Source organism: Symphalangus syndactylus, chromosome 6 (genome assembly GCF_028878055.3).
Source record: "Symphalangus syndactylus isolate Jambi chromosome 6, NHGRI_mSymSyn1-v2.1_pri, whole genome shotgun sequence".
Taxonomy (NCBI): Eukaryota; Metazoa; Chordata; class Mammalia; order Primates; family Hylobatidae; genus Symphalangus; species Symphalangus syndactylus.
Genome location: NC_072428.2, coordinates 78,507,543 through 78,530,676, shown reverse-complemented (window position 1 = coordinate 78,530,676; position 23,134 = coordinate 78,507,543). Strand labels below are relative to the sequence as shown.

Sequence of the window (23,134 nt, the reverse complement as noted above, 5' to 3'; positions counted from 1 at the left end):
ATTGCCAGAATCACTACTCTTGAGCTTTGGGGCCATTATTAAATACAGTAAGGGTGACTTGAACACAAACACTGCAATACCAGGATTGGTGATCTGATAACAAAACGGCTACTAAGTGACTAAGGGGTGGAAAACATGCACAGCATGGACACGCTGGACAAAGGGAGGATTCTCATCCCAGCAGGACATTGGAGGAACAGTGAGGGATGAACTGAGAGTTCATCAGGTAACTCAAAATGGCACAAAACTGAAAACTTATGAATGGTTTATTTTTGGAATTTTGCATTTGATATGTTGGGACCGTGGTTAGCAGTGGATAAGCGAGACATTGGGAAGTGAAACCATGGGTAAGCGAGGACTACAGCACCTATTGTCTACTTTTACCATTAGAAATAAAGTTTCACGGTGCACAGTCAAAATTCAGTAAATACTTGTTACATGCACAATCATGCTATGTAATTTGGGATCCCAAGGGATATAATATGTACAATTTCAAAAATCTATTTGATCATGAATTCCTTTCTTTCCCCCTATACCCCACACCTATACTGCAAAGTCTTAAAGAAAGAGTGTTTTGTGAAATAGAGTTGGGGCAACATAGAGTCTAAGCTAGAAACTGTGGCTCTAGCTGCCTGGAAAGCTTTGGAAGTGAGGTATAATCAATCCCAAGATTCTGAAGACTCTGTCATTATTCTCCTTCCTCCTACACCATATCATAGGGTACAAATTCTCATGTTAACTAAGCTGAGTGTTATCCCTGAAGAAACTGTTCCAGTACTTGTCATATAAACACATCCCCACATTTCGACTGAAGAACGAGACAACTGCTCCATAATTTGCTGTGCTAAACTTTTTTTCCCACTAGAAAAAAAGCAAATAGAGAATTTACACAGTTCTGTGAGCTACAAGTTCTAACACAAAGAGAAGAATCTTCTCAAGGTTGAATAATCATCCATATATTTTCATAATTTTTTTTATCTAGTTTTATTTAGTCAATGGCCAAAAGTAGTTAGCCAAGTCAAAAATATCCTGAGATACAAAACCAAAAGCCAAGGTCATATTTCACCTCTCTGTGGAAAACTCTGCTTGTCTACCCTGAGCTCTAAGTCTAAGTACGGCTTTATAACAAGAAGAGTATTTTATTTACAGGGATATAATGTCACCTTTGTCATTCTGCACAAGGGAAAAAAAATCCCAAACCAAAGCCTTCAGCTGGTTCTGCCAAATAGCCAAGTAGACCATGACAAAAACCCAACCTTTTTCATTATTTATAATAATACTCTAAATTCTAACTTTTTCCAGTGATGCAAATCTTCCTAAGAGTGGTCTCTGAGGAAAGAAGTCAGTCAGCATGCAGCAAGAATAATTCAAGTTGGTTCTGAGAAAAATGGAAGATTCAGCCACACAGCAGCAGTGTTATGAATACCCTCCTTTATTTTCTCCCCAGGTGCTAGAAATATTTCCATACAACACTGGTTAATGTCAAGTATCATTCCATCAGTAAATGCTTCAAATTCAGGAGTAATTCAACCAGGGGCTATCAGAAGAAAAGATTAGCATGTTGTTCAAGCCTTTTAAAAATCACTTCTCTCTCTGGAGAAAGAAATTCATCATGGTATAAGAGAAAAAAAAGTAAGGAGAGGATATAATTTGCTCCTATGCTTGGCTGTCTGAAAAAATGTGCCAGAAAAATGCATGATTTCATTTTTTCTCTTGTAGGCCTCGCTGACAGAAACCAAAGGGTAAATATATTAGTATTCTCTCATGCTTACGATTTTTAAAAAAGAAAGAAAAAAAAAGAAAACCTTTTCTAGTAATAGCATTTACTCTGGAAAAACAGCTTGGAAGAGAACAGGGGCCAAATCATTTCTTGGAAGAGAACAGGGGCCAAATCAAATGGAACAAATAAATAGTGTTAATTCCAATAGTCGGGGGGCAAAATGCAGTTCAGAAAAAAAAGTGCTTGGAGAGCCTCTGATTACTACAGTCTGACACAATGGATTTTTACTGCTCTGCCAAGTTCCTGCCATCTGTTATATTTCCAAAAGTTAACATCTTTTTAGCCATCCCAATTGCCATTCCCCTTTAAAAGCGAGTCTCTTTCAAGGAAAAGAGAATCTACAAAGTAAAATCGGAAGACAGGAAAGCAGAAGATAGCGGACCTTCCCTTGTTGCACCCCTTTCCTGTTGAGAAAGAGATGGTAACATAGGGCAAGGGAAAAGCCAGTGCATGGTGGGGAGGGAGGTTTGGGCATATGCAGAGCTGCCATACATCATTGAGGTGAAGGGGCATCACGTGATCATTTTCCAAAGAATGGAAACTCTAAAAAAAAGATGTGATAAATGATAAGACATCCTGAAGTTTGTAGAGGACTTATGAGAGAATAATAATTCAGTTCCAAATCTTACCACGCTTACACATGGGACCAGTTCTTGCCCTAGACAAAGCAGACACAGGCTCAAGCAGGTGGTTTTGTAAGTGCTTGTCTATTTGGCTAAACGTCCCCCAAGAATGTAAGGCAGCAACACTGAGTTCAACCATGGTAGGTAGACAATGAAAACTTGCTAAAATGAATTGAATGAGAAGAGTGATACACACTCAGCTCTCTAAAATGTGATAATATTAGCTATATCTGGCTTCATGAAGGTTGGGATATGAGCAGATGAGTACCAGGAGAGGAGAAGGGAGAAAATAATTATGCAAGAAATAAAGAAACAATGTATCACGAAATGGCTGAGACTCTAAAATAGTATTTCAGGCAGCAATCTGAGTGAACTCAAAAAGGAAAAGAAGAAACCAAACAGCTTAACATATATTAATAGAAGGATGAACATACTGCAGAGAGGTAGAAATTATAACATGGGAGGAGAAAAAGAAGATTATTTGGAAATAGGCAGCAATAAGCATTCCAAGGATTTAAAAGAGCTTGCATGTGGGTCAAGGAATACAATCTAAAAGTTTGCTGACAATCTAGAAATCTTGTCAGTCTGGTCTCCTGATATTACCATCACTGAAAACTGTGTCTTGGCAAACAAGGCAAAATGCAAATCTTGTTCCTTCAGCTCTCCTATATTCCCCATTAAGGTTATTTATTATTGACTGGTGCATATAAGCCCACATTGCCTGGATTAGTACTCAGTGCTAATGAGATCAAGGTCACCCCTTCAATCACCACATAGGACCACCCACAGAGTCTTTCTTCCTAAGAACAGGTCAACATGGACAGCTCTCAACTACCCTCCATTTCCACTAAAGAGCCTGAGGCTGCAGAATCCTGAGTCAGTGGGATCCTCTTCTTATATGCTCACCTAAGAAAACATATTTTCTTACAGGGACGGAACATTTGTAGACATTTTTGTAGACACGCCTTAAAGAAAGTGTCCAAGAACCTCCAGCTAGTTATTTCAGCATAAGCAACCTCAGCCTAACATTCTAGGTCCAGGACAGGGTTACTATCCCAAGGCAACCACAAACAGACCAGGTGTGAGATCGCCCAGCCCTTCAGAATTGGCCTGAATAGAATGCTGCCCCCTAGATGTGCTGCCACAGAGACTAAGGCAAAGCCAGTTGATGGAGCTCATCCTAAGAGAAACTAGTCTTCCGGATCTCCGCAAATCCTGCTGCACATCCCAAATTTTGATAACTGCGTCTTAGCTAACAAGGCAAAATGCAAATCTGGCTCCTTCAGCTCTCCCATAGTCCCCATTAAAGTTATTTATTATTGACTGGTGCATATAAGCCCACACTGCCTGGATTAGTTAGTACTCAGTGCTAATGAGACCAAGGTCACCCCTTCAATCACCACATGGGACCACCCACAGAGTCTTCCTAACAACAGGTCAACGTGGATCTTTGGAAGAATTAGAACTCGGGGTGGGTAAGGTATGGGCAATGAAGTGACTTCCTAGGACATGTTGTATCCTTGAAATGAGGTTACAAGGACAATCAGCTTGTTTTGCTCCTCCAATCCCCTCTTTGGGATCCTGGTATAATTTTTGAAACTGAAAGCCAGAGTGAGAAAGCAATCCAATGCAGACGGTTCAAACAGAAAATGAATGCATATGAACTCAGTGAGTTCAAATACAGTTAAGGCCGTGGAGACACAGCAGATTACACTTCACAGCCAATGAGGTGAATGAGAGAACAACTAAAGGGCCAGGCATCAGTTGACTGTGCAAAAGATGACAGCAACCCTACAGCCTTAAGCCACTTACCAGTCTGACATCTTCACTCTCATCCCCTCCATAGCACTCCTGCTACAACCAACCAGCCACTTAGCTGAAACCTACACAAATCCTAGCCCTGCAGAAACACTTCAATGCCTTTCCCATGCTTTCAGGATAATAAAGACCAAAACTGACAAGGCTATGGCTGAAAAGGTTCCGCCAAATTTGAGCCTGGCTTTTTTTTTTTTTTTTTTTTTTTGAGACGGAGTCTCGCTCTGTTGCCCAGGCTGGAGTGCAGTGGCACCATCTCTGCTCACTGCAAGCTCCGCCTCCCAGGTTAACGCCATTCTCATGCCTCAGCCTCCCAAGTAGCTGGGACTACAGGCGTCCGCCACCATGCCTGGCTAATTTTTTGTATTTTTAGTAGAGACAGGGTTTCACTGTGTTAGCCAGGATGGTCTCGATCTCCTGACCTCATGATCGCCCGTCTTGGCCTCCCAAAGTGCTGGAATTACAGGCGTGAGCCACCGCGCCTGGCCCCTGGCTTCTTGTTTGGCTTATCTCAAACCACTCTGCTTTCCAGCGACACTGGCCTGTTTTTGATCCTAGCAGAGCGCGTCCCACCTCAGGAGTCTGCACATTTCCCAAGTTCAACTGGCTTCCTCTTCCCTGATTTCCCATTATAAAAACATGCACAGAGTCACGGCAGCTTCCATATTCCTCAGGGCAGATTTATGTCATCTCCACGATTAGGTATGGCCCCTGTTATGTGTCCTCAGAGCACACAGAACATTTCATTTGCAATACTTGCTATTATTCTAAATATATTTTAGTAAGACTATTTGACTAATATCTGTTACTCCAACTTGACTATAAACCGAATGAAGAAAGGTACTTTCTCTTTGGACATCAGTTACCCCACACAAATGCATCCTACTGGGCACATAGTAGGTGCTCAATAAATATTTGTTGTTTAATGAACTACAAATGTCTTATGAAACTCCAAGAAAACACAGGATTAGATCAGTGTTTTCCCATAGAGTAAGGGGCAATTTTGACCCCCATTGGACATTTGGCAATCTCTACAGACATTTTTTGTTATCACAATGAGAATGATGCTGCTGGCATCTAGTGGGTATAGGCCAGAGATGCTACTAAATGTCCTACTAGGACAGCCCCCAAAACATAGAACTTACATGCCTAATATGTCAATATTGTTGAAATTGAGAAACCCTAGATTAGCGGAACTAATTCAACTATATTGGGAAGGATACAGCCAATGATACATTAATAGAAAAAAACAATTCTCAAAAGGAATTTTTACAAGCTGAGGCGCTGCATAGAGCTCTTCCGCTGCCATTGAGAGGTTCTGGGGATCATGCTCCAGGCAAGGTCAGCTCTGCATGGCTGAGGTTAGAAATTGGGTTCCCTTCTACTGGAGCTGGGATGACTTCCATCCCTACAATGTAAACCTGACTGGGTTCTGAGGTCCCCACCCACAACAGAGAATTAAGGATCCATCACCTCTTGGTGGTAGAACCAAGATTTCTCCAGGAACTATTCGCATGTAGCAAGGCCATCAGTCACCTTGACAGCTAGAATCCCCGTTTGTTTCCAAGAACTAATGTTCTCTAGTTTTTGGCCAACCTGACTTGTATCTCACTCTTTACAGAAGCATTTATTCTGCCAACAAAATTAAGACCCCAGAAGATTAATCTTCTCAAGTCAACACAGGGCCACCTCTCCAGAGGCTGGCATAATTTTCTCTGCATGACTACCAAGACCGCAGCCTCCCAGGCCTTCAAGTGGCCTCACTTTTCCATGGCTTTGAGGAAATCATTTTACTCTGCAGCATGGTTTACGAGGCAGCGGCTGTCAAATCCTGCCCCACATTGTGAAACCAAGCACAATCCCCATAATTCTACCCCAAGCTACAATAACCTAAACAGATTTTAAATGCCTCTCCTTAATATCAACAGTTTCTGCAAAGGAAATAGGATCATTGCTTTGACAAGCCTTAAACTAAGAAGCCTCATTCCATGTAGGTAAGTAGATAGTTTTCTTCTAGTCCACCCCTGAGTATATGTAGTTAAAAACCAAGTATACACGTTGCCACTAATTATGTATTACAAATAAATAGTTTACACAGCATATGTAAACTGTGAAAGGGGGAAAGCAGCAATTTTGAGCATGCACAGCAGATGTTTAGGGCAGCTGTACAGGGAAGCTGACAAGAATTTAGATGAAATTTATTTTAATGTCCCACAAGAGTCAGGGAAAGTTTGTTTAACCTTTACCAAACTATTCCACCCAAGGAGTTCAGATCTGAATTTTCTTTTAGAATAGATTCCTATCGTTGTGTTTAACATGCCTTTCCTATTTCCTCGTTTTTTAAAAAAAATCTAAAGAAAAGGCTCTAGTGATTTGACCATTATGAACAAATGTCATTCATCCGTTACAAATGTAAGCCCAGAAACGTGCTTTTCAGTGCCCATGATTTGGCAACAAATGTTATAAGAGCAAATGATATTAATAAGGAATTCAGCAACAGAAAAGTTTGTACAACAAGTACTTCGAGGTTTGAACTTGAATAATCCAATAGACTATATTATTGTTTTCAAGAATGACTTTCCATCAAGTGCAGTGGCTTACACCTGTAATCCAGCACTTTGGGAGGCCAAGGCAGATGGATCACCAGAGGTCAGGAGTTCGAGACCAGCCTGGCCAACATGGTGAAACCCTGCCTCTACTAAAAATACAAAAATAGCCGGGCGTGGTGGCAGGCAGCTGTAATCTCAGTTACTCGGGAGGCTGAGGCAGGAGGATGGCTTGAACCCAGGAGGCAGAGGTTGCAGTGAGCTGAGATCTCACCATTGCACTCCAGCCTGGGCAATGAGAGGGAAACTCCATCTCAAAAAAAAAAAAAAAAAAAAAAAAAAAACTGTTTCCAGATCAAAAAGAAAAATGTTAGCTCTCAGCCTTATGTGGCTTAAAAATATCATCCTTCCATTACTTTTACGTTTTTGGGAGAAAGAACAAATGATAAAACTGGCAAAAAAAATTACTTAGACTAAATGTCCTGAACTAGAAATTCGGGCATCAACTACCCTTTGCCTCACAGGTATTTCTGCAAGATCAAGTACCAGGCATTAAAGAAATATTTGTTGAATTGAGAAACAGTGTAGCAAATAGCTAACACAGAATAAGTTCTTACCAGGTTGCAAGATCTTACACATCATTGCTATGTTATCTAAGCTAACTTAAAGGTTTGTGTTTCTAGAGTCAGGGATGTTAAGAGGCAGGAACTTCAGTGGATGTTTACAGCAGCAGCCTCACCAGGGAAGTAAAACAATGCTTCTGAGGGCTGAGTATATGTCACACAGGCTGGCGGACGGCAACGATAAAACGAGGGCCCAAGCCCTGGACCAAAAGTAAGTGGTTATAATACTATTATATTTTAAAAGGGTTTTAATGGAAGACCAAAGAACATGCTTATTTGCCATCCTCTCACAGAATCTTAGATGAAAGTCATATAGCCTAGGACTCTACTTCTCCTACTCGAGTTTACTTGGATTCAACGTTTCACTACCAGACCATCAAGAAAAGTTATCTGATAGTTTCAGATTATTTGATTTTGTTAATCAAATACCTTCTGGTTATTTGGTTTTATTAAAAATGGCCAAAAAATTCAGTTCTATTCTAGGCCATCATAATATTGATCTCTCCACTAAGTAAACATGAAGCAGATAAATTATTTGTATAATTTTGTCCTTTGCGGTTCATGTAAAGGCATCAAATCTTTACAATCTGTATTATAAAATCCACATAGAGTCTATAGGAGTTGGAGACCCTGTAGGACTATCTGTCTTGGCAGGTGGGCTGTTAAGTTTGAGCGCTCCCGGTCTTTTGGAGGCAGTGGCGACACAAAGGCTCTTGGCCACCCACATCCGCTGGGAATCCAGCTTCTCCAGGACTGTGGTCGCCCTGTCTGCTGTGGTGGGAAAGCAGCCCCCGGAACTGACCGTACATTGGCAGGAGGACCCAGATCCTGAGGACAAAAACTTCCATGAGAAGAACCCAGACTCCCATTGTTATGACAAGGACCCCATTTTGGACATCTGGAACATGTGAGTTGTCTTCTTCTTTGGCGTCTCCATTGTCCTGGTCCTTGGCAGCATCTTTGTGGCCTATCTGCCTGATTACAGGATGCGAGAGTGGGCCCACTGCAGAGCAGAGATGCTTCTGAAATACCGAGAGGCCAAAGACCTTCCCATCATGGAATCCAACTGCTTCGACTCCAGCACGATCCAGCTGCCAGAGGATGAGAACTGACCAGTTGCTGAGTGGAGCTCAAGAAGCACCACCTTCCCCACCCCTTGCCTGCCATTCTGACCTAATTAAAGGGGCTGAAAGTCTGAAAAAAAATCCATAGGAGTCAATGCATACCAATCTGATGTTTTTGAAACTTTGGACTTTGTTGTGTCTGTTTGATTTGGGGACTGATTTTGGAATGATTGTCCTAATATATCTCCTTCTTCCTTCTCCACTGATTCCATTTTAATTTCATTTTCAATTTTCTTTTATAACATGTTCATAATTGATGTGTCACACAGTGTCCTCTTGATCCTAGACTAGGGCCACCTCAAAACCACTAACCTACAACTGCAAAAAAAAATGTGCATATACTTAACATTACTGAGCTGTACACTTAAAAATGGCTAAGATGGTCAATTTTACATGCTTCTTCTTTTTTTTACACAATTCAAAATAAAAGATATATATATGTTTCTAAATAAGCCTTCTTTAGGGATGGTACTTTTAAGATTTTTTATATAAGGTGCAGAACACCTGAGCTTTACGGGAGAGCCACAATACTTTTGGAATGAAAGTGGGAGGGAGTAGTTATTGACTACATAATTTCATACAATTACCTCACTTAAACCCAAAGACATGCACAATAATTACAATACATCACCTTCTGTCCATCATCTAATTGACTGCAAAACTCTTGCCTGTCAAGAAAGCCACTTAACCCAAATAACAAGTCAAAGAGTGAAACCTTCAATTTGAAATCATTGGGAATTTTGAATACATTCGGTGTCTAAGTCAGGAGGGAAAGATAGGTGGAGATTATTTTTCCTTTTTTTTTTTTTTTAATAGAAACAAGTGTTTAGGTTTCTCTTGTAGACTAACAGAAGATAGATCTAACACATAAGATGGGGACAAACGGACTACAGGTAATTCCCAAAGATACTCAAAGTGAGCAGAGGACAGAGATGGTTTCATGTCTAATGTTCCTGCTGCAGCATCATCAGACATTGCGACGACATCATCAGACATTTAATGTAGTAAACATTTCTCCTTTGTAATATATGCAGAGCTCATCAAGATCCTGGTGACACCAGTCCCTTCTGGATAAGAATTTCCACAGGTCTAATCAATGGTAAACACGCAGGGCAGTCCCTCCAGCCTGACATTCCCTCACATAAGCCTAATTTAATTGTGGCCAATTCTTATCTGAGTCAGCTCTTCACCCATAGAAGAGAGAAACTCTGAACAGGTTTCACATATGCTGGCCTGGGGCTGTTTCGACTGGCGTCTTCCATAATTGAGGCAGCTATCTTTTCTCCTACAGGTAGTGTTTCCACATTCTACCAGGGAAAGAATGATAAGCTAGACATGAATGAATGGCATTATTTGCAAGTGGGGTGTGCCCTCCTAACTCATGGGCAGAATCACTTCTTTATTGACAGTATTTTCTGGAATCCCACTATAGATGATTAAAATTTAAAAGAAAGAAAAAAAAAACCCCTAGGCAATAGATCAGCCTCTTTTGTAGAAGGTATAAAATGGATCCCGATAAAAGTGGAACCTGTCAGGTCATAAGGCATAATTTCATTAAATTTTAATTTTTTTAAAATTAAAAATGCATTGCTCTTACTTTTAAAGACCTACCAAATGGAATGATGTTATTCTCCCTTTTCATTGAGACAGGGTCTCAGTCTTTCACCCAGGCTGGAGTGCAGTGGTGCAATCATGGATGGCTGCAGCCTTGACCTCCCAGGCTCAAGGGGTCCTTCCACCTCCACCTCCTGAGTAGCTGGGACCACAGGTGCATGTCACCACACCTGGCTAATTTTCGTATTTTTAGTAGACACAGGGTTTTGCCATGTTGCCCAGGCTGATCTCAAACTCCTGGGCTCAAGCAATTCACCTGCCTCGGCCTCTCAAAGTGCTGGGATTACAGGGTGAGCCACCACACCCAGCCTCCCCCTTTAAGTCATTAGTCTCCCTTCTTCATGATCTCACTTTAAATGAGAAGACATGGCAAAATGTAAATATTTGAATACTGGTCAACTACATTACTTACCAATTCAATTTTCACCCTCAATTTTCTCACCAACTGTAATCTATTTAAACTGAGGAGAAAATGCAAAAGTTTTTCTCCCTTTTAGCTTTTGTTGGGGGGGAGGTGGAATCAAAGAAGGGCCTTGATTAAAGAGATGTTTTAGGAAGAGTATAAATGCTTTGTAGCTCCTGTGTAAGAGATATAACTGAGTAGAGTACCAAACATCCCGCCCTTCCTGCTACTGTTTTCATGGAGAAAAAAAAAATGCTTTTAAGGTAAGACGTATATTTATGAGGCAGAAGTAGAGAGAACGATAATTTGAACATAATTAGAGCTTATAAAAAAACTTTCATGGTTTTTCTAGTTTTTGATCAAGGTTAGAATCTGGAGAATTCTGATTATGTTACAGGACTTGCAGCTTCAAATTCTCCACCAAATAAGGGGATTCTGAGAGAAAACACACTTGTATAGAAAAGAGAAGAAGGCAAGGTGCAGAGAGACAGCTGGACGGACACTGATGACTTACTAAACTTCCCTCTTGGTCCCAGGTCCCAGGGCCAGCTGCTGCTTTACTTGAATCCTTGACTCTCTTATACTAGAATTTCAATGATTCCAGGGTAAGTCAGAGAATTAAATTACTAATATGACTTAAGGAGAATCTGAAACACACAGGAATCACTATTATAATAAATATTTGTAACCTTACAAAGGATCAGACCAATGGTGCTGAAGCCCAAATACCATTAACATGATTCCACATGTGGAATTGCAAAGTAGCTGAATGACCTAAGACAGCTATTTGACCTCTTCATTCCTCCCCAGTCATTTGGGTAGGACTTATAATATAAGTATCTGGCCTTCTATTCTGCTGATTTTCAGCTTGCTTTCCAGTTTTTATACATAAAAATATGGTGCTTGGGTTCTTGGTATGACCCTTGGAGCCATCAATTATCTAAAATTTCTACTTTTTAACGCTGAAATCACTTAAACCCCACTGTTGTTAAGTACACTGGTTTTGCAACTCAATTTAATTCAGCCAACATTTATGAAATACCTAGCAGAGATCAACTTCAAGGAACTTAAGGGAGGGAAAATACTAACATAACATGGCAAATACTATAAAGCAAGGAAACAAAGGGCTATGAGGACACAGAGCAGGGACTAATTGCTGTGTAGGAGCAAGAAAATGGAGGAACTCTATGGAATAGAAGGCAATAAATAGTATCTTACTGAGTGCCTACCAATTGCCAGATATTGTGATCATGTATGCCTTAAATACATTATTTTATTTTATTCTCACAATAAACTCGGTGGGTATCATTATCCCCATTTTATGGATGGTAAAACTGAGGTTTGAGGGTGCCCAAGGGAGAGAATACAGTCATGGGTTTTTAGTTTCTGTTTCTGGTTGGGCCAGTAAAGCCCCTTCCTCAACACTCTCTTCTGCTTATCACTAGAGACAGAAACCAAAAACCATGTCTTCAAGCTGCTAAAAGCCTAAAACAAAACAAAACAGAAAAACAACAACAAAATAAGGCAGGTTGGACAAGCTTGGTTAATTAAGGTATTTGGCTTATGTTCTCATTCATATGTGGTAGAGCTATAGTTCCAACTTAAGTGTATTTAATTCCAATGCCTAGGCTCTTACCCACCATGTTATTATGCTCTCATCTGAGGTGGATCACAGAAGACAGAAACAATTCTAATGATTAACTGGAATCTTTTTGGCCTGAAATCCAGAGGGAGCAGAGGAAGTAAAAACACAGATGTGAGAAAGTGCAAGAACTGTCTGAGAAAGAATCAGTGACCCAGTTTAGTTCAACTGGAGGAAGCTCATACACAGGGTGAACAAAGCACAAGCCCTAAATGTCAAAATGAAGACCACGAACTTTAAACTTGGGCACTTCAGGAGCCCCCTCCCTTCCTGCTTTTTCCTTTAATGATCAGGTTAGCACCATGATGGAAGAGCTGCTTCAGGAAAATGATGGCTCTTGTAGCTAACGTGTGTGAGATGTAATTGAGGGGAGTAGATAGATAAGAAGCAGAAGGATTTGATAAGGAACCGTAAACTGAAAAAGGCTATCTTAAGAAAACATCACGGCCCTTTCGTCAAGTTAATTTATCCCAGCTTTAGTACTTTATATATGTATTATTGTTTAATGTATTATTTTTCCACTTAGAAATCCCCATGATTATATGCCAAAACTATTTTTAGTCAACAAATTTTCTAAATGAGTGGGTCTCAAGAATATAGGCCAGAAAATTCCATTTAAAAAACAAGAAAATCTGAGTTCCAATTCAGTTTTTCATTTACTTTAGACTATATTGTGTTAGGACATTCACAAAGCCAAAGACAAGAAGGTTAGTACCTCAGTTCTGGAGTAGCTAAGTCCATGATAAAGGAAAAGAAGTCAGGATGTGGTTTTATAGCCACTTTGTAAGAAGGAAGGTCAGCTGCTTCCAAAACACCCATGACAGACACTTTAATAAGAAAGGGTTTACTGCTAAAATAACACTCCACACCTGCCCTGAGGGGCTATGTTTAGTGTTATTTTACCATTATCTGCATTTCATGTGCTTCTGCCACAAGCCTTTATTTTGTTAAACAAACTATAATATATGACCTGCCTGAAGAGAAAATATTTATTCAGATCAGAAAAGGACTTTTAATACCTCAGAGAGGTTTTCATGAAACTCTCATTTAGAAAAAAAGAAAGAAGAAGAAAAAATAAAACATACCTTATATGCACTGCATTTCATTATCTATTCAACCACAGATAATACTTAACTGTGCAATAGCAGTGCTAAATCATGTTAAATTACTCTTGATCTACCACATCTTAAAGATAGGCTGAAATTTATCTCAAACAGCCCTCCTAATTATATATTTTATCTGACATGATAAAGTATTTCATTACAGGTTTTATTTTCTTAACATTTAAACAACTGTGTATAGCATTAAATAACATCTGAAAAGCTGTAAATGTATGTTTCTTTCTCTCTCTCTCTCTCTCTCTCTCTCTCACACACACACACACACACCCTTTACTCCTGTCAATTTCCCTAACAAGAAATCCCTTCCTTTACTCCATTACCATAATTTGCAAACTAAAGTCAATGGGAACTCATTAAAATACTTCACATTATTCAATATTTGTTGTGTTTATCAGTTATTTAAAGCCTTTCCTTCCAAAGTGCTAATATTCTAAAAAATAAAACAATTACACATTTTGTAGGCATAATAGCAACATTCAAATGAATATTTACTCAAATAAATAATAATGAAGCAACAAAGCACTCCATTTATTTGCATATTTTTGTCCATCACCCAACACAATGCCCTTAGAGTTTATTAAAAACTCAAAACCCACGCAATACAGCTGAAGGAACTACACTCAGAATATGAAGATCTGAATTGTACTTCTGTTTGTCTTCGGACCCTGGGCAAAAACACTTAAACTCTCTGACCTTGCTCCTTCTCCCCAACCTCACAGAGCTATTTATAAAATAATGTTCCTGAAAGCATCCTGAAATTTAACGTATAAACTATCTTTCATTGTACCGCTGAGGAAGCCAAGGACAAGACAATGAAAATGTCTTGCTCAGAGTTAAAAGGCAGAGGGCAACAGATAGCTCTGCTAGATTCTCCAAGAGGCAGACAAATTGTTAGGACACGAATAAAGCAGAGAGGGGGATAGGGCAGCTCCCAAGGATTAATGCCAAATTCTGCAATCATAAAATCTAGAAACACACTATTTTAATTTCAACATACATGGAGTTTTGTAATATTTCAAAAAGGTCTCATTTTATTTTGACTTACATAGATGGGCAAATTATCATCTTTCAATGTTTAGTGCATCTGAAGGTCTTAAACAGTCTCTAGGAAGAGAATGTTTTTGCTTCAGTTCTCTTTCCACTACATTTCAACTGTTTTTGGGTTTGTCTGTTAGCTTTCTTCTCATGCTTAGTGTTGTAACCTTCACTTTAAAAATGCAAAGTCATTTTAATGTTTGACTTTAAAAACTTGCCTGATTTCTAATGAATGTGAAAAACACATTCAAATAAAGCTGAAGTGTACTAAGCACAGGTCAAATCTTCCTCTGGTATCATCCAGTGTGCAAGCTTCATTCCTCCCCGACAGTTTCTTACTGCAGAAACTGTCAAGGTTTCTGACTCATTGATTGGTAAGGCAAGCTCCCAAAGGCTTGGAAAAAGCTAACAAGCTAGAACTGGAGAGAAGTTTTTTTGTTGCTTTTTTGTTTGTTTTTGGTTTTGGCGTTTTTTTTGGCATTCAGCAACAGCTTCTCTTTTGCAACCTGTTCAGAACTCCTTGCATGAAGCTCCCAGGCTATCACAAAAGAGCTGGTGCTTGTGCAACCATTACCCTCTGTTTACTGTCTCAGACAAGAAACAAAGAAAGATAGGTGCCCAGCAACAGAAGTGTAGCAGGAAGAATTTAGGTTGGCCCCCAACTTTCAGAAGCTGAGGTTAAAACAAGTTAGCTAACAGGGGCAGTTTTCTTTCAGCAACTCCTTGAACCCTCAGGACTCAGCAGGCTTGAGGTTTTAACAACTTTTATGGATGTATGAATGCAGAAAGGAGAACGACTAGTGCCTCCTCAGGAACTGCCTGCCAAGATCTCCTTACCATTGAGTTCTCCAAGGCTCAGCTTTTGGAAATGTGAGTTCTGGAAAAAATTCAGAAGTCACAGGCCTTTGTGGCAGGTAGGTGACAATGTGGACTTAAGGCACAAGTCTGAAAGCACAAATGCCTGTCTCTATCCTGCCCTTCATCTACCCAAAATGAGGAGTGGGGACACTTTTTGATATCCAATCTGGAATTCCAGTATTTTAATTTGAGCAGGTGCCGAAGAAACGCAGAAGCACTATGAGATTCTAAGAGACATTTATACCCCAACTCTGTGTATTGCAGTTAAATTTGGAGAACAGTTCAGTTCTCTGTGATGAGCAGCAAGTCTCTGCTTAGTGTTTTCTCTGTGCACAGCACCTTGTTAGCTGGACGCGGGATAAACAGTGACAATGTGATGTTTGCCTTAGAAAGCTTAACTCACCACACCACCCTTTACCATATGAAAAATGCAATTCAAATTTCTCTTCTAATGTCATATTTCTTTAAAATGTATTTACAATGCCAAATGCTTCAGGGTACAATGAGTCAAGGTAAAAATTTTACTCCTCTCAGAAAAACTTGACCTATATCAGAAAGAAATCCAAAAAAAAAAAAAGTTTCCCAATCACTTACAGCACTAATACGTTTTAAAATCTTTGCCATCTGTACAAGGTTTTCCAAATTATTCAGGTAATTTTAAAATGTACTACCTAGCTTTTTCTTCACTGCAACTCCTTAAAGTGGGCATTATTCCTCATTTTTACAGATAGGGAAGCTGAAGCTCAAAGAAGTTAAGACTTGGGCAAATCAATCAGCTCTTATGGTCCCAGAGCAAGGACTCAAAGCACAGGTTTCTGGTTCACAGTGGCCTGCATTACTATAGACACCAAACAAAATTACTTCAGCTATACTTCAAGACAGAGAAAGCATTAATACTGAAGAAATTTGTTCCTCTTCAGTAGATTTTAGTTTAAGTTATAATTGGTTTAGTGAAAATTTGATCTTGGGAAATTTCTTTTGAGAAAATTTTTGAACACCCTTTGTGACATGTCAGGCATTTGTGTGTGGCTGTTCCTCTCTGACAGAGGCCTAGCATGGCTCAGGGACTAGGCTAAGCCCAAGATTCCCTCAATAACCTCCCCTCTGACCTTTGAGAGTGAGAGGTGACAGCATGCTGGCAGGCCTTGCAGCCCTCGGTCGATCTCAGTGCCTCCTCCGCCTCGGCGTCCGCTCTGGCCATGCTCGAGGAGCCCTTCAGCCCACCACTGCGCTGGGGGGCCTCTCTCTGGGCTGGCAGAGGCAGGAGCCAGCTCCTTCTGCTTGCGGGGAAGTGTGGAGGGAGAGGCGCGGGCGGGAACCCGGTCTGCGTGCGGCGCTCGCGGGCCAGCGCGAGTTCCGGGTGGGTGTGGGCTCGGCGGGCCCAGCACTAGTAGCGGCTGGCCGGCACAGCCGGCCTGGGGCACTGAGGGGCTTAGCACCCTGGCCAGCAGCTGAGGAGGGTGCGCCGGGTCCCCCAGCAGTGCCGGCCCGCCTGCGCTGTGCTGGAATTCTCGCCGGGCCTCAGCTGCCTCCCCGCGGGGCAGGGCTCCGGACCTGCAGCCCGCCATGCCCGAGCCTCCCTCTCCTCCTCCCCACCCGCCTCGCCCCCTCCGCCCTGGGCTCCTGCGCGGCCCGAGCCTCCCAGACGAGTGCCATCCCTGCTCCACAGCGCCCGGTCCCATACACTGCTCAAGGGCTGAGGAGCATGGGCGCACGGCATGGGACTGGCGGGCAGCTCCGCCTCTGGCCCCACTGCAGGATCCACTAGGTGAAGCCAGCTGGGCTCCTGAGTCTAGTGGGGACTTGGAAAACTTTTATGTCTAGCTAAGGGATTGTGAATACACCCGTCAGCACTCTGTGTCTAGCTCTACCTTTGTGAATACACCAGTCACTGCTCTGTGTCCAGCTAATCTGGTGGGGACTTGGAGAACTTTTATGTCTAGCTTAGGGATTGTAAATGTACCAGTCAGCACCCTGTGTCTAGCTCAAGGTTTGTAAAGGCACCAATCAGCACCCAGTCAAAACGGACCAATCAGCTCTCTGTAATATGGACCAATCAGCAGGATGTGGGTGGCGCCAGGTAAGGGAATAAAAGCAGGCTGACCCAGCCAGCAGTGGTAACTCCCTTAAGTCCTGTTTCACGCTGTGGAAGCTTTGTTCTTTCGCTCTTTGCACTAAATCTTGCTGCTGCTCACTCTTTGGGTCCACGCTGCCTTTATGAGCTGTAACACTCAACTGCGAAGGTCTGCAGCTTCTCTCCTGAGGCCAGCGAGACCACGAACCCACTTGGAGGAAGGAACAACTCCAGACGCACTGCCTTAGGAGCTGTAACACTTACCGCGAAGGTCTGCAGCTTCACTCCTGAAGCCAGCAAGACCACGAACCCACCAGAAGGAATAAACTCGGAAAACATCCGAACATCAGAAGGAACAAACTCCAGACACGCCGCCTTTAAGAACTGTAACACTCACCGCGAGGGTCCGCAGCTTCATTCTTGAAGTCAGTGAGATCAAGAACCCACCAATTCCAGACACAGGAGGACCACATCTTTCACATCCTGATATCCTTTTCTGTTCCCTTTCATGGATATAAAGTTATTTTCAGCCATCTCAAAATAGATGAAAAAGATAACAAGTGATTCTTTTCAGCTGCCTTGCAGACAACCATCCTCCTAACCTAAGAATCTAAGATCTGTTTGTTTTCTATGAAAGACTTTCTTAGGATAAATTTCTTCTACATGTATCTTTTCCTGACCTTATTACTTCTACAAGCAATCCTCCAAGCTGAGTATGTATGTGTGTTCCCTAAGTCAGTTTGACACTCATATTATTTGAATACATTTACCATTCATTTTGCTGGCTTCCCATTCTGCATTGCCAACATGTGAATCTGCTTACTGGTGGGTTAAATTAAATATAAATTCCAAAATCCAGCCTACATATGGGGCATTGCTGCACTCTGACAAACCCTGTTCATATCAGGATGCTTCTTCTCGTAAGGAGCTTGTTCATCAGGGTGGTTCTCTTGCACCATCTACTGAGGAACCAGTTCAAATGACTTGACTCATTCTCTCTCATGAACCATCACACTCTGGTGAACTGGGCCTGAAACACACCTTGATGAATTTAAAACAGGAGCATGCTCTAGTTTACAGCTTCTAAGAGCTTGGGAAAATTGCTGCAGGGGATGCCTGTGCCAGGTAGATAGTTTGGGTCACCGATTCCTCCCCGAATGGGTCTCCAGATCAGAAAAACATCACTAGGAGTTCACTTGGTTTTCTCACTAAATTTTATATCTTATTTTTCTCCTAAACTAATTGTTAACTATTGGAGCTAAACAGCAAAATAGAAGTCTACCTGGAGTCACACAAAAATCAAGAATTAATACACTAAAATAAACTAACAAAAGCAAAAAAACCTTTCTGAAAGAAAAATATTTGATAATATTTCTATAATCCTGGCAGAGAAGTCTTCCTTATAGAAGCCATAAAGAAAAAAACTAATGGATTTGACTACATATAAAATAAAAAGCTCTGAGCAGGAAAACATACTGCAAACAAAATTAAAAGACAAACTAGGAAAAAGCCTTTCACTTACATAACAAAGAGCTAACATCGCTAATAAATAAAGAGCTCTTATTAAATAAAAACTAAGTGGAGGCCAGGCGAGGTGGCTCACTCGTGTAATCCCAGCACTTCGGGAGGCCGAGACAGGCGGATCACGAGGTCAGGAGATCGAGACCATCTTGGCTAACACGGTGAAACCCCGTTTCTACTAAAAATACAAAAAATTAGCTGGACGTGTTGGCGGGCGCCTGTAGTCCCAGCTACTCGGGAGCCTGAGGCAGGAGAATGGCGTGAACCCAGGAGGCGGAGCTTGCAGTGAGCTGAGATCACGCCACGCACTCCAACCTGGGGGACACAGCAAGACTACTTCTCAAAAGAAAAAAAAAAAAAACAAAAACTAAGTGGAACGCAAAGAGCTTAAAAAAGTTTGGGATGAGGATAGGAACTACCCCTTCACAGTAGTGTGTCTTCACAAAGAGAAAAAAAAATTCTATAAAAAGATGTACATATTCCATGTGACTAGCAGAATATAAAGTTAATTAACAGCCTACCTGAGGCTGGGTAATTTATAAAGGAAAGAAATTTATTTGGCTCAGTGTTCTGCAAGCTGTACAAGAAGCATGGTGCTGGCATCTGTATCAGGTGAGGGCCTCAGGCTGCTTCTGCTCACCATGGAAGGGGAAGGGGAGTCAGCATGTGCAGAGATCACGTGGCAGGAGAGGAAGCAAGAGAGCAAAAGGGGAGGTGCCAGGCTCTTTTTAACAGCCAGCTCTGCTAGAAACAAACAGAGCAAACACTCACTCATCTCCAGGGAGGGCATTAATCTTTTCAAGAAGGATCCACCCCCATGACTCAAAGGTTTCCTATTAAGCCTCACCTCCAACATTAGGATCAAATTTCAACATGAGGTTTGGAGCGGACCATAGCACCCCCACATGTAATACCTAGCAAAAGAGGCATGCTGAAACTATAGCACCCATTTTTGTATAGTATTGGAAAAAAAAAAGGTCTGGATGATCACACACTCAAAAATAACTCAAAAGAAGAGGTATTAGAATAGTGAAAGAGAAAGATTGTATATTTTATTTCATATTCTTCTTTATTGTTTGAAGGTTTTTAAGCAATTATTTATAATCTGGTAATTTAAACAGTCTTTTAAAGCCTCAAAGTCGATGGTGGCCTAGTGCTTTACCCCACTGTCACATCACCCCACCTCCCTCCCCAGGTGGACAACAGCTGAAGTCACAGTTTAAAATATCCCCACTTCTCTATGCCACACAATTCATCACCTCTGTCTTCACTGAATCTACTTTTTAAATATATGGAAAGCCAAAAAGGTGGTAATCGATGTTTTATGGCTGCAAACCTGAGGGCACATGGATTTGAATTACATCTAACTTAGTGGTCAACTTCTAAAGTCATTATGTCCCCTATACACACGGCTGTCATGTGACTCGTAAGGTGGCACCTGTGAAGTAGTGGCTCTTACAGAAGCCAGAGCATTAGATGGGAAGACTTGAGTGCAAGTTCTTTCTCTGTTACTTTCTAGGCAGATAACCCTGAACAATTTGATTAATCTCTGAGATTCAGCTGTAAAATAAAATAAAATACCCAGAGGATATCACTACTTAATTTACCTTGTACGATGATTACAGAAAACTCAATGATCAATATGAAGCCTTTTGTATAGAACAAAAGCATTTCAGTTATTCTTATCTCCTGTATATATTTCACCAACTGGAGATCCCTTTCAGGAGGACCAGATGTTAAAAATGCAAATATCCCTGAAGTATAGCATCGTTTGTCACCTTAGCTTCTACTGCTTTAATCAAATAATCTGGCAACTAGCTAAGTATGATTTTGTGTTCAGAGTGCAAGAGTTGACAGGAGGTAGAGAGTTGCATTTGGAAGCAGGAGGGCAAGAGTGGGTAAGGTATGGGAGTCAAAAGCACTTTAATGTCCAGGCAGAACTGAGAAGAAAAAGGAACGAGAGAGATACTCAAATCCTAAATGGATGAACAGCAGGAACAAGACAGGAACTGGGGCCCAAGCAACTCCCAGAGCTGTCTGCAAGGCTAAAAATCATAGCCTCCATGGGCACCACCCTATCCTCTCGTTGGAAAGAGAAAAAGAAAGGTAGACACAGGGACTCATGGAAATTTCTGCCTCTTCTCTCTCCATCTTTTTGTAACTGTTTAGATCAAGAGCAACAGTCCAAGAATTCCAAGATTACCTTGAAACTGCACTCCAAAGTGAGAATACCATACTCATTTTAGAAGTTAAAGAGGCAAACTATCCCCCTTGTTTTATTGGTGAGAACTCTCTTGGGTTAAGTGACTTCCTCAGAGTCACTGCCAAATGGCTACTTATTTGCAGACCCAGTGGATGGGACCCGGAGCTTTCAGCTACTGAAAGGGTTGCTGCTGCTGACTCCCTGTTTTAAACATGTGTGGAGTCAATGATGTCTGAAAATCATTCAAGGGCCGCAAGCAATGGGAAAGATGCATTTAACCCACTGTCTTATAATCCTGGAGAAAGCCACTGTCTTGACAAGTGATTAAAGAAAATACATCTTTTAACTTCTTTTTACAAGAAAAGAATATGCAGACTAGTAAGTGTTTTTAAAATATTTTAAAGGCTGCCATATACTATATCTCTTGGCTTCTGAATTTTCTGAAATGCTCTGCCCCAAAGTAAGAATCCATCAGAGCTTGAGCCCTCCAAGAAACTCCTCATTGTCCTAGCTTTGCAATCATAGTATGACCTATTTCTGTCCATTCCCTGCTTCACTCTGCTTGAACTATAAAGAAACTTGAATTCTCTGATTCCATGGCTCTGACTCTTCGCTTTGCGAGTAGAAAAAAAAAAAAATAAAAGGGAATCTTCTATTCAGTCTAGGTGCCTTTTAATAGGAAGCCTACATAAGTCTTTTTCTTCCACCTTTTTCTTTTCAACACAGACAAAAAAGAAAAATTCAGTAACAAGTTGCATGATAAGCAAAAGTAACTCCATGTCTTTTAATAAATATTATTTAAAATGTACCTATACTGCATACAGAATATCTTAAAATTCTGATTATTCCTATTTCCCCTTGAAAAGTGACTGAGTAAAGGAAAGGAAACTTCAAGTTGCCTCTCGAGTGCAATAGTAGGATAAAAAAGCAGTTACTTTGCACTGGGCCAGTGAATGCTGACTCCAGAAAGCTTCAGTTCCCAGAATTATTAAAGAATTATTATACTTAGCCGGGCGCGGTGGCTCACGCTTGTAATCCCAGCACTTTGGGAGGCCGAGGCGGGCGGATCACGAGGTCAGGAGATCGAGACCACGATGAAACCCCGTCTCTACTAAAAATACAAAAAATTAGCTGGGTGTGGTGGCGGGCGCCTGTAGTCCCAGCTACTCGGAGAGGCTGAGACAGGAGAATGGCGTGAACCCGGGAGACGGAGCTTGCAGTGAGCCGAGATTGAGCCACTGCACTCCAGCCTGGGCGACAGAGCAAGACTCCGTCTCAAAAAAAAAAAAAAAAAAAAAAAGAATTATTATACTTTTACTCAGTAATCTAAATAACAAGTGAGCCAATATAGGTCCCTATTTCTAAGTCTTGACAGTAAATAGCCAATAGAAAATAAGACTCCAGTTTCTGATGAAGCAGGGATAGAAGCTGGGTTCCTCCAGACTGTACAAGGAGAATACACTAGTAGGCTGCGCCTGGTCCCAGCTGAGTGGGTTAGGAGCAACAGGCTTCATGCTTATTTATTTGGATGCCCTTTGGTGGAGAGCCAGCCATGGTCAAATAAGGTCCAACATCACATCTCTTATATCCACTATCAACTAGAACCATCCTGATGGAGGCAATGAAAGGAAGAGATGTTGTCCTAAAGGAAAGGCTGGGCTTTTGGACAGGTAGGTGGCTGGTTGAAATGTTTCCTTCTTTGTCTACTGCATCCAATAAGTAATACAGACATTAAGTGTGTTCAATTCACATGGAAGGGGGTTAGAAGGATTGGGACCAACTGTTTCCCTGGTTTTTAATTCCTTTAATTCAGAAGGCAGCTTGCACAAAAACCAGGCTGAAGTCTACAATATTGTACAGGATTGTTTTTGCCTACACAATATTCATTACCCTGGTATTGCTGAAGTAACATCACGTTTCTTTAGAGAGCAAATATGTCCAACCCCATGTCATTTCACTTACAACAACTCTATGAGGTAGGTTTAATTAGCCACTTTTCACATTTCAGCAGATGGGTAAACTGAGGCTTCAAAGAAAAACTATTTGCTCAGAATCACATAGCTAGTATATGATGGAGCCTCCATGGCTCTGGCGTTCAGTACTGGTTGTCTGCAATATTATGTTGCCTACCCAAGAATTACTGTGTGTTTTA

At 41.2% G+C, this 23,134-nt stretch overlaps 1 protein-coding gene and 1 pseudogene across 1 annotated transcript in view; one reads left to right on the top strand and one right to left on the bottom strand.

Annotated features, from left to right (window-relative positions):
- The window catches only part of FAT3 (FAT atypical cadherin 3), a 575,495-nt gene extending 557,722 nt beyond the window's left edge, over positions 1-17,773 (bottom strand). The window contains exon 1 of the mRNA XM_055283247.2: positions 17,656-17,773. Within this exon, the coding sequence (XP_055139222.1) occupies positions 17,656-17,731 (76 nt within the window). The 5' untranslated portion in view covers positions 17,732-17,773. The remainder of the gene's footprint in view (positions 1-17,655) is intronic.
- LOC129484106 (NADH dehydrogenase [ubiquinone] 1 beta subcomplex subunit 11, mitochondrial-like) lies at positions 6,609-8,572 on the top strand (annotated as a pseudogene).
- Positions 17,774-23,134: the final 5,361 nt, after the last annotated feature.